The 12,500-nt window shown below is 33.5% G+C and overlaps 1 protein-coding gene across 1 annotated transcript in view; it reads left to right on the forward strand.

Moving 5' to 3' along the window:
• Positions 1-5,574, forward strand: part of ercc2 (excision repair cross-complementation group 2) — a 9,701-nt gene extending 4,127 nt beyond the window's left edge. The window contains exons 9-23 of the mRNA XM_083887121.1: positions 38-134; positions 319-452; positions 539-707; positions 843-961; positions 2,024-2,093; positions 2,315-2,384; positions 2,635-2,736; positions 2,879-2,942; positions 3,035-3,156; positions 3,293-3,385; positions 3,752-3,824; positions 3,954-4,024; positions 4,775-4,918; positions 5,031-5,174; positions 5,259-5,574. Of these exons, the coding sequence (XP_083743247.1) occupies positions 38-134; positions 319-452; positions 539-707; positions 843-961; positions 2,024-2,093; positions 2,315-2,384; positions 2,635-2,736; positions 2,879-2,942; positions 3,035-3,156; positions 3,293-3,385; positions 3,752-3,824; positions 3,954-4,024; positions 4,775-4,918; positions 5,031-5,174; positions 5,259-5,351 (1,565 nt within the window). The 3' untranslated portion in view covers positions 5,352-5,574. The remainder of the gene's footprint in view (positions 1-37; positions 135-318; positions 453-538; positions 708-842; positions 962-2,023; positions 2,094-2,314; positions 2,385-2,634; positions 2,737-2,878; positions 2,943-3,034; positions 3,157-3,292; positions 3,386-3,751; positions 3,825-3,953; positions 4,025-4,774; positions 4,919-5,030; positions 5,175-5,258) is intronic.
• The last annotated feature ends 6,926 nt before the right edge of the window (positions 5,575-12,500 follow it).

Here is a 12,500-nt window from a genome sequence, read left to right on the forward strand (position 1 = left end):
AATTTTGCGCATTATTGTGTCTATTTTCTCTCTCCAGACAACGTTTGTATCGACTCCATGAGCGTGAACATCACCAGACGAACACTGGACAGGTGCCAGAACAACGTGGACACGCTGCAGAACACCATACAGAAGTAAGAGCCGAAACACTGTCACTCACCCTCACCAAAGTCGCCCGGATAGTAGACGAGTTTGTGTTATTACTGGAAGTGTGTGAAACACGTTCACGTTGTGATACGTTCACTTTTTTGGCAACACAAAGCTGAAAATAACTTAATAATCTGAACCTTTCATTCTCTCCCTGCTGCTTTCTGACAGGATAAAAGAGACAGATGCTGCCAAGCTGAAGATGGAGTACAGGCGAATGGTGGAGGGGTTAAAGGAAGCCAACGTTGCCAGAGAAACGGACGTCTACCTCGCAAATCCAGTGTTGCCAGATGAAATTCTTCAAGGTGCAGCCATCGGCAGGACTCGATGCTAAATGTCTTTCACTCGTCTGCTTCTTTTAACATTCTGCTTCTTTTTTTTTTTCTCTCAGAGGCGATTCCTGGTACCATTCGCACAGCTGAGCACTTTGTTGGTTTCTTGAGGCGTTTCCTGGAGTACCTGAAGTCTCGTCTGAGGATCCAGCATGTAGTTCAGGAGAGCGCCCCGCAGTTCCTCAAAGACATTTTTGACAAAGTCTGCATCGACCGCAAGCCTCTCAGGTCGGTCTCGGCCTCAGCATCATATGCAATGACGTGAATATAGAGCTCTGGCTTTTTCATGGCTTGAACTCTCCATACAAACATTAGCTTTGCTCATCATAATTTCATGTCATGTCAACATCTGCGTGTCTCCAGGTTCTGTGCAGAGCGTTTGCAGTCACTGCTGCGAACTCTGGAGATTGTTGACATTGCAGACTTCTCAGCTGTTACTCTCATTTCCAACTTTGCTACCCTGGTCAGCACCTACAGTCAAGGTACTGAAACACTCCTATGTATTAAAGTACTATAAAATTCATTAGCTTTTATATAAATAATAATAATTACAGTTTTTCTCAAATGCTAAAACACATTTCACAAACGTTTCCTCCATGTTCCCCAATGTCTAAACACAATACCCTTTTCTAAAGCTACATAAGCACAACCACACCTTCTAACTTCAAGACTCAATCTTTCACACCAAAAAAGCAGCTCGAAGCTTTCAAAAATGTAAACACTATACACATCATTACACACTACAGCAATACAATTAAAAACAAAATGCTTAATTTGTGAGAAGGTTCTTTGTTTCATAATTGCCAATGCATATTTTTTTTAAACTTTAGAGTAACGGATCTTCTTAGATCTCTGCAGAGGTTTAGGCTGCAGAGAGTTGTGAGTTTCATATGAAGAGTACAGAACATTCTGCAAGTACACTACTGTAACACAACTCAATGCAAAAAACAGAATCTATTGCACACAACAGTACTCTTGAAAACATGATCAGCGTGTGACGTTTTTTTTATTTTCTTCATTCACACCACACACACACACACACACACCACAGTCACTGAGCTGCATCAGGCCACATCACCTCATCCACATCTCAGGCTATATTGTCTCTTTTCTAGGCACCGCGGGAAAAACGCCCGCTTTTATAGGTGTGGTCACAGCATTAGCAACAAGTGTCTTCAATTTGTAGTCGTTGTGTGTAATAAATGACGGCAGGTGTGTTCATTGTGTTCAATTATTGCTGACTGTGTCAAGCATTTTGCATCACATGAACTTTCATTTGAGAATATGTTCTTTTAGCAAGAAAACGTGTGTTTAGATTTATGAGAACGGAGGATTGTGTTTTGTGAATTGTGTCTTCATGTGAAATGTGTTTATGATATTGGAAAATTGTGGCTAGATTTAGTAAAATGTGTTTAGACAACTGGTCATTTGGTTTAGAGGATTGGCTTTTGTGTTTTAGCATTTGAGAAAAACTGTAAAAAGATAAAGATATGACATGGCATTTTGTCTGGATGTTTTACATGTTTCTTTCTCCGTCTCTGAAGGTTTTACCATAATCATCGAGCCCTTTGAGGACAGAACTCCGACGATCGCAAACCCTGTGCTTCACTTCAGGTGAGGGAGAGTTGCCGAATGACCTTTAAAAATAATATTTCTTTTTCCGATTCCGGACCGATTACATTCTCTGAAAATGACTGATATGAAAGATGCATATCATTGAAAACTGTGACACACAATGACCTTTATAATGTATGTTATAGTTTCTGTCAAGTTTAGTTATTGCTCATTCATAAACTGTGTTAAAACAAGTGACGTTCTCGCTCCTCTGTTCCCAGTTGCATGGATCCATCCATAGCCATCAAACCTGTTTTCCAGAGATTTCAGTCAGTCATCATCACCTCGGGGGTAAGTCCTGACACCACACTGTGTCTTTACTCTTTTGTTCAGTCCTGTAACACAAAAAAGTGCTAAACAACTAATTTAAAGAGGCATTTTCTCTTATTTCTCCAGTGTTTTTCTCCTCAGTCCTCTTTTAAATGGTTATATTATCAAACGGCTCTTACTAGAAACTGCACATATCATATCGTGTGTGTTTATGCATCACAGTAATTGGCCTGTTATTTACACTGTTGGCATCACTGCTCGTCTTCTTCAGACTCTCTCTCCACTGGACATTTATCCCCGAATCCTGGACTTTCGCCCCGTTACCATCGCGTCGTTCACCATGACGCTGGCGCGGACCTGTCTCTGTCCTCTGGTGAGAGTCTGCAGTCGGAAACACAGTCACTGAGACATTTTGAAAATTATTAAGGACTAGTAATCATATAATATCAACACTGAATTTGTAGTCCTGTATTTTTTTGGGAACTTTGACACTTTTATTATCTTGTGCCCTGCAGATTGTTGGAAGAGGAAATGACCAGGTCGCCCTGAGCTCCAGGTTTGAGACCAGAGACGACATTGGTTGGTAGAAACATCTCCAGCATTATTTTCTGCGTTAGAACAATGTACACGTGAATACATTTGTGACATTAAAACTTGAAATTGTTTTTCAGCTGTGGTTCGTAACTATGGCAACCTACTACTTGAGATGTCTGCCATTGTTCCTGATGGGATTGTGGCATTCTTCACCAGCTATGTGTACATGGAGAACATCGTGGCGTCTTGGTATGAACAGGTCAGTGTGTGGGGAAAAAAAAAAACACCCGAGAGGCTCAGATGGATCTCAGATGATGATGATGAGACGTATACATTCACCAAATATTTGTCTTATCTCTTGGTAAATGAGCAGAAAAAAACATTTGTATTTGCAGGGTATTCTGGAAAATATCCAGAGAAATAAGCTGATCTTCATTGAGACTCCGGATGCTGCAGAGACGAGCATGGCCCTGGAGAAATTCCAAGAGGTCAGAAAAGACATCTCATCTTATTATTGACTGGTTATTGTTGTTCGATAAGTCGGGAATATCTCTACTAAAAGGGTCTTCATCTAATATTTTTAATGCATTAATGGATTTGCAGCTTTATCTGTTAATTGAATTATTTTATTTCCTGCTAAAATATAAAAGCTGTGACATTGTTTATGTGCAGTCTGAGCCCAGAGAACACAGATAAATAATTAAAGCTTGGCGACATCATGCCTTTCATTATTAAATTTAGCAATACCAATGTGGGAATAATTGCAGATTCATGGTAATATTTTTATCTTTTGTTCGTGCACATGGTCGCAGACGTTTGACCTCCTGAGTTTTCTGTCTTTCTTTGTTCTTTAGGCGTGTGAAAATGGCAGAGGAGCCATTCTTCTGTCTGTGGCCAGAGGAAAAGTGTCTGAAGGAATAGATTTCGGTAAATAACCAGAAAGAAAGGAAACAATAGAAGCGATGTAGCACAACGTGAAGGCACAGCCAACACTTAACCATATGTTTTGTATGTTGAGTTCAGTTTTTTCAACATGTTGTTCTATTTTCTGTTCAGTGCATCATTTTGGCCGAGCAGTCATCATGTTTGGAGTTCCTTATGTCTACACACAGAGCCGCATCCTTAAGGTCAGATATTTTTAATAGATATTTCTTTAAGCCAAAATGTGTGTCAAAGTACCATTTTAGACTAAATATTGTCCTGCCTTATACATGTTATATTCTGCAGACTGAAGAAAACATCTTTGTTTCTCACAGATCTGCACAAATATCACACAGTAATAATAAAATGTTATTCAAATCAAATGAAAATGAGAATAATGTCAAAATAACCATTTCCTCTGATTTCGCAAACTTGAAGAGTTGTGTTCTAGAAGTTTCTGTAGAAACCGATTATGCATTATAGATTGAAGTAATAAAATATAGTATGTAATGTTTTAGTTTCCAACACATTTTCCAGTGATTAATATCAAATATTGTAAATATTTGTATATTTATCTGGAAATTATTCTAAATTTAAATTTTATTTTATTTTATTTTATTTTTATTTTTATTTTTATTTTTATTTTTATTTTATTTTATTTTATTTTATTTTATTTGTATTTTTATTTTTATTTTTATTATATTTTTACTCTACTTTACTTTATCTTATTTGTTTTTATTTTATTAGTGCTTCACAGTTGCACAGAGGGGCTTGTTTTGCAATGTCATTTCACTGGGGTGTACTTGTACATCCACATGTGACAAATAAAAATCTTGAATATAAAAATCTTGAATCTCTTGAGAATCAACATTTGTGTCTTTTAATTGACCCCAAAACACTACTGAAATTGTCTTCATTGAAACACAGGTGGTTTAATCTGAATCTTGGTGTTTCAGGCTCGTCTGGAGTACCTTCGGGATCAGTTTCAGATCAGGGAAAACGACTTTCTAACATTTGACGCCATGCGTCACGCAGCACAGTGCGTGGGCAGAGCCCTCAGAGGCAAGACCGACTATGGACTCATGATATTTGCTGATAAGGTGTGTGATGTTTTTTTTTCCTCGTCTAAATTTCTATCCCCCGATCTGATCAGTCACAGTCTTATGATTTTAGCTTTGTAGTAACTATCTGGAGTACCTCTGTTGTCCACAGCGTTACGCCCGAGCAGACAAACGTGGGAAGCTTCCTCGCTGGATTCAGGAGCACATTAACGACGGCAGTCTGAACCTCACCGTAGACGAGGCCGTCCAGCTCTCCAAGCACTTCTTACGGCAGATGGCTCAGCCCTTCAGACAGGTACGATTCACACCTGCATCACACCACATTAAAATGGTGTGAAGGTGACTCTGAGGTTTCTCTCTCTCTCTTGTCCGTCTTCAGGAGGACCAGTTGGGTCTGTCTCTGTTGACTCTGGAGCAGCTGGAGTCAGAGGAGATGCTGCAGAAAATCGCTCAAATCGCTCATCAGACATGAAGACGACGTCACCAAGACGACGCCCCGTGATCCAGAAGTGGATTAAATACATAGCTCATAGTTTACCAGGATTTACCTCATCCAGACACTTCAGGTTTAAAATGTAACATTACATTTCTTCCATGTTGTTATTTACCTTTTATATTTTAGTCTCTTCCAGTTTGTATAGAGCTATTTAAAGCTGTATCAACTCTGGTTAAATCAATGTATTCTGTGAGAAACTGTCAATATGTGCAAGATTAAATAGCATCAGGGTCATGAGGCTCAAAAAGAGCCTCTCAGCAATTCAATAGATCACACACCGAGTCAACCCACCTTCAGCCTAGGCGCTATACTTGATGTGTTTGTCTATGTTTACATCAGAGATTGGTCCATCAAATCTATTACTAATTACGTCCACTGGTCAGAATGTACTTCAGGACCACGTATTATTACTGCTTATGTTTGACCTTAGGTTTACTGTCAGAGAAAAACTTCTTGAAGAAAATCAGTTCAAATCATGAGTTTGTGCTAAATGTTGCTACAGAAATATGAATAATGTGTGACTTCTCTTTTCTTAGTAAAGGACACAGCACGTCAAGTAGAGGAAGGAAGGGTTTTTATATGGGCTCAACATTTTCTATCCTCAGTGTATGATATTCAGTATTACACATTGAACTCTTTCAGTTATACTGCACAAACTGTTACTTACTTCCTGTGTTTAAAACCAAACCAATCATGTTGTTTTAACTGCATAAGTGTTGAAAATAATTAAAATCGATAATTCATCAGTGAGTCAAAACATAGCATTAACAACAGAAATATTATACCACATGTGTGTAATGTTCATTTAATGTCTGTCATACAGACATGACTGCTGTTGGTTTACTACTGCAACTGTACATATCACATTTTTATATTGAACATGGATATTTTTGTGTGTTTTTTCACCTGGAGGCCGCAAAATACATGTATTTAACACCTGACTTGTTTGAATCTTGTGTTGAATTCCATCCTGACAAAATCAAGTCTAGGGCAAATAGTAGTAGAACAAAAATAAAAGACATTCACACACAAAAATATGAAAATGTTCATGTTATCATAACTTTATTTCAGTTCAAGTTTGCAGGTATAAAACACAATTATATTTACTAGAATAAAAACACAACATCAAATATGGTCCGTCTTCTCCATGCATTGTGGATTTCAGGCATTTGAGTGAATAAGCATATGTTTGGTCCAACATTTGACAAAAACGTCATACTATACTATGTCGTCCAAAATTTGAAAAAACTTTTTACAAAAAAATGTTGGTCCAAAATTTGACAAAAATGTCATACTATACTATGTCGTCCAAATTTAAAAAAAAAAATTTGACCAAAAATGTTTAGTCCAAAATTAGATAAAAATGTCATACTATACTGTCGTTTGAAATTTGAAAAAACTTTTTACAAAAAAATTTTAGTCCAAAATTTGACAAGAACGTCATACTATACTATGTCGTCCAAAATTTGAAAAAACTTTTTACAAAAATATGTTGGTCCAAAATTTGACAAAAACGTCATACTATACTATGTCGTCCAAATTAAAAAAAAAATGGGCCAAAAATGTTTAGTTCAAAATTTGACAAAAATGTCATACTATACTATGTCGTTTGAAATTTGAAAAAACTTTTTACAAAAAAATTTTGGTCCAAAATTTGACAAAAACGTCATACTATACTATGTCGTCCAAAATTTGAAAAAACTTTTTACAAAAATATGTTGGTCCAAAATTTGACAAAAATGTCATACTATACTATGTCGTCCAAAATTTGAAAAAACTTTTTACAAAAAAATGTTGGTCCAAAATTTGACAATAATGTCATACTATACTATGTCGTCCAAATTTAAAAAAAAAATGGGCCAAAAATGTTTAGTCCAAAATTTGACAAAAATGTCATACTATACTATGTCGTTACGAAATTTGAAAAAACTTTTTACAAAAAAATTTTGGTCCAAAATTTGACAAAATCATACTATACTATGTCGTCCAAAATTTGAAAAAACTTTTTACAAAAATATGTTGGTCCAAAATTTGACAAAAACGTCATACTATACCATGTCGTCCAAATTAAAAAAAAAAATGGGCCAAAAATGTTTAGTCCAAAATTTGACAAAAATGTCATACTATACTGTCGTTTGAAATTTGAAAAGACTTTTTACAAAAAAATTTTGGTCCAAAATTTGACAAAAACGTCATACTATACTATGTCGTCCAAAATTTGAAAAAACTTTTTACAAAAATATGTTGGTCCAACATTTGACAAAAACGTCATACTATACTATGTCGTCCAAATTTTTAAAAAAAATGGGCCAAAAATGTTTAATCCAAAATTTGACAAAAATGTCATACTATACTATGTCGTTTGAAATTTGAAAAGACTTTTTACAAAAAAATTTTGGTCCAAAATTTGACAAAAACGTCATACTATACTATGTCGTCCAAAATTTGAAAAAACTTTTTACAAAAATATGTTGGTCCAAAATTTGACAAAAATGTCATACTATACTATGTCGTCCAAATTTTTTAAAAAAATGGGCCAAAAATGTTTAGTCCAAAATTTTACAAAAATGTCATACTATACTATGTCGTTTGAAATTTGAAAAAACTTTTTACAAAAATATGTTGGTCCAACATTTGACAAAAACGTCATACTATACTATGTCGTCCAAAATTTGAAAAAACTTTTTACAAAAATATGTTGGTCCAAAATTTGACAAAAACGTAATACTATACTATGTCGTCCAAATTAAATAAAAATGGGCCAAAAATGTTTGGTCCAAAATTTGACAAAAATGTCATACTATACTATGTCGTTTGAAATTTGAAAAAACTTTTTACAAAAAAATTTTGGTCCAAAATTTGACAAAAACGTCATACTATACTATGTCGTCCAAAATTTGAAAAAACTTTTTACAAAAAAATGTTGGTCCAAAATTTGACAAAAATGTCATACTATACTATGTCGTTTGAAATTTGAAAAAACTTTTTACAAAAAAATGTTGGTCCAAAATTTGACAAAAATGTCATACTATACTATGTCGTCCAAATTTAAAAAAAAAAATTTGACCAAAAATGTTTAGTCCAAAATTTGACAAAAATGTCATACTATACTATGTCATTTGAAATTTGAAAAAACTTTTTACAAAAAAATTTTGGTCCAAAATTTGACAAGAATGTCATACTATACTATGTCGTCCAAAATTTGAAAAAACTTTTTACAAAAATATGTTGGTCCAAAATTTGACAAAAACGTCATACTATACTATGTCGTCCAAATTAAAAAAAAAAATGGGCCAAAAATGTTTAGTCAAAAATTTGACAAAAATGTCATACTATACTATGTCGTTTGAAATTTGAAAAAACTTTTTACAAAAAATTTTGGTCCAAAATTTGACAAAAACGTCATACTATCCTATGTCGTCCAAAATTTGAAAAAACTTTTTTCAAAAATATGTTGGTCCAAAATTTGACAAAAATGTCATACTATACTATGTCGTCCAAAATTTGAAAAAACTTTTTACAAAAAAATGTTGGTCCAAAATTTGACAATAATGTCATACTATACTATGTCGTCCAAATTTTAAAAAAAAAATGGGCCAAAAATGTTTAGTCCAAAATTTGACAAAAATGTCATACTATACTATGTCGTTACGAAATTTGAAAAAACTTTTTACAAAAAAATTTTGGTCCAAAATTTGACAAAATCATACTATACTATGTCGTCCAAAATTTGAAAAAACTTTTTACAAAAATATGTTGGTCCAAAATTTGACAAAAACGTTATACTATACTATGTCGTCCAAATTAAAAAAAAAATGGGCCAAAAATGTTTAGTCCAAAATTTGACAGAAATGTCATACTATACTATGTCGTTTGAAATTTGAAAAAACTTTTTACAAAAAAATTTTGGTCCAAAATTTGACAAAAACGTCATACTATACTATGTCGTCCAAAATTTGAAAAAACTTTTTACAAAAATATGTTGGTCCAAAATTTGACAAAAATGTCATACTATACTATGTCGTCCAAATTTTTTAAAAAAATGGGCCAAAAATGTTTAGTCCAAAATTTGACAAAAATGTCATACTATACTATGTCGTTTGAAATTTGAAAAAACTTTTTACAAAAAACATTTTGGTCCAAAATTTGACAAAAACGTTATACTATACTATGTCGTCCAAAATTTGAAAAAACTTTTTACAAAAATATGTTGGTCCAAAATTTGACAAAAACGTCATACTATACTATGTCGTCCAAATTTAAAAAAAAAATGGGCCAAAAATGTTTAGTCCAAAATTTGACAAAAATGTCATACTATACTATGTCGTTTGAAATTTGAAAAAACTTTTTACAAAAAAATTTTGGTCCAAAATTTGACAAAAACGTCATACTATACTGTCGTCCAAAATTTGAAAAAACTTTTTACAAAAATATGTTGGTCCAAAATTTGACAAAAATGTCATACTATACTATGTCGTCCAAATTTTAAAAAAAAATGGGCCAAAAATGTTTAGTCCAAAATTTGACAAAAATGTCATACTATACTATGTCGTTTGAAATTTGAAAAAACTTTTTACAAAAAAATTTTGGTCCAAAATTTGACAAAAATGTCATACTATACTATGTCGTCCAAATTTAAAAAAAAAATTTGACCAAAAATGTTTAGTCCAAAATTTGACAAAAATGTCATACTATACTATGTCGTCCAAATTTAAAAAAAAAATTTGACCAAAAATGTTTAGTCCAAAATTTGACAAAAATGTCATACTATATTATGTCGTCCAAAATTTGAAAAAACTTTTTACAAAAAAATGTTGGTCCAAAATTTGACAATAATGTCATACCATACTATGTCGTTCGATTTTTTTCTTTTTTTTTTTTTTGACAAATTGAGTATAGCATGTTATAGCAACCTAAGGAAGTGATTTCAGTGAAAACAAAGTGAGGACCGGCCAAAATGTCCTCACTCTGTAAAAATGACCTCACTTTGTTGGTTAAAAACCCTCACTGGTCCTCAGTATGCGGCAAGAACAAGAACACACACACACACACACACACACACATGACTTTCTGTTGTTTGTGTAGGACAGATGTATAATTCAAGACATATCCAAAGTGACTACGATCACTGCTACTGAGAATTATATCCCTGTCTGTTTCTAACTCTCTCGTGGCTTTTATTTCAGCCACAGCAGCAATTTTCCGCAAAAAAAGCTATTAAAAGCCATGCTACACTAAAAACCTGTATGGTGACTGATGTGAATATTCTCACTTATGTCACACCTATTGGATAGATATCTGATCTAGGACCACATACTGAAGTGACACAACTTTGAACATCAAATGTGTATTTGTGTGTCCACCCAGAAGAAGGCGCTTTCCACTACACAGTTCCGACACGACTCAGCGTGACTTCTTTTTTTTTTTTGCTTGTCCGTTTGCGATAGTACCTGGTACCAGGAATCAATCGGTTAAAAAGACCTGGAAAAAGTGCGTAAATCTCCAACATTTAGCAAGGACATTTCTAAAATCTCAATATTTAACAGAGGAGTCTGGTGTGCCTTGGATATTAGTTATAAACTGACACTTTTTCATAGTAAAGGACACAGCACGTCAAGTAGAGGAAGGAAGGGTTTTTATATGGGCTCAACATTTTCTATCCTCAGTGTTTGATATTCAGTATTACATATTGAACTCTTTCAGTTATACTGCACAAACTGTTACTTACTTCCTGTGTTTAAAACCAAACCAATCATGTCGTTTTCTTTTTAACTGCATAAGTGTTGAAAATAATTAAAATCGATAATTCATCAGTGAGTCAAAACATAGAATTAACAACAGAAATATTATACCACATGTGTGTAATGTTCATTTAATGTCTGTCATACAGACATGACTGCTGTTGGTTTACTACTGCAACTGTACATATCACATTTTTATATTGAACATGGATATTTTTGTGTGTTTTTTCACCTGGAGGCCGCAAAATACATGTATTTAACACCTGACTTGTGTTTGAATCTTGTGTTGAATTCCATCCTGACAAAATCAAGTCTAGGGCAAATAGTAGTAGAACAAAAATAAAAGACATTCACACACAAAAATATGAAAATGTTCATGTTATCATAACTTTATTTCAGTTCAAGTTTGCAGGTATAAAACACAATTATATTTACTAGAATAAAAACACAACATCAAATATGGTCCGTTTTCTACATATTTTTCCAACTTTGCATATCACCATCTTAAGCATGTACGTAAAATACAATTTCTATAGAAACTGTGTGGCGTCATTCCTTATAAAACATCTCTTCTACAACCACAAATGTACGATCAGTTTGCCACGATGGGAAAAACAGAGTTATGGGTTTATTTGAATAGGCAAAAAGAAACGGTAGTGAAGAACAGCAGAGGTGACAGTTTTCAGCGAGCCAAGATATTCGAGCAGCATTTATTTGCATTGTTATCGTACTTTATCATTCCTCGAGTGTTAAATTAGTGAGTGCAACTCTTAAATAACTACTTCAAGAAGTAATTCATTCTATAACAAAAATAAAAAAGTACAAATGAAATAGATATTCTGCAATTTATAATAGTGACTTGATGCATTGTGGATTTCAGGCATTTGAGTGAATAAGCATACGTTTGGTCCAACATTTGACAAAAACGTCATACTATACTATGTCGTCCAAAATTTGAAAAAACTTTTTACAAAAATATGTTGGTCCAAAATTTGACAAAAACGTCATACGATACTATGTCGTCCAAATTAAAAAAAAAATGGGCCAAAAATGTTTAGTCCAAAATTTGACAAAAATGTCATACTATACTATGTCGTTCGAAATTAGAAAGAACTTTTTACAAAAAAATGTTGGTCCAAAATTTGACAAAAACGTCATACTATACTATGTCGTCCAAATTAAAAAAAAAAATGGGCCAAAAATGTTTAGTCCAAAATTTGACAAAAATGTCATACTATACTATGTCGTTTGAAATTTGAAAAAACTTTTTACAAAAATGTTGGTCCAAAATTTGACAAAAATGTCATACTATATTATGTCGTCCAAAATTTGAAAAAACTTTTTACAAAAAAATGTTGGTCAAAATTTGACAATAATGTCATAC

Source organism: Microchirus variegatus (assembly GCF_963457635.1).
Source record: "Microchirus variegatus genome assembly, chromosome: 3".
Classification (NCBI taxonomy): domain Eukaryota; kingdom Metazoa; phylum Chordata; class Actinopteri; order Pleuronectiformes; family Soleidae; genus Microchirus; species Microchirus variegatus.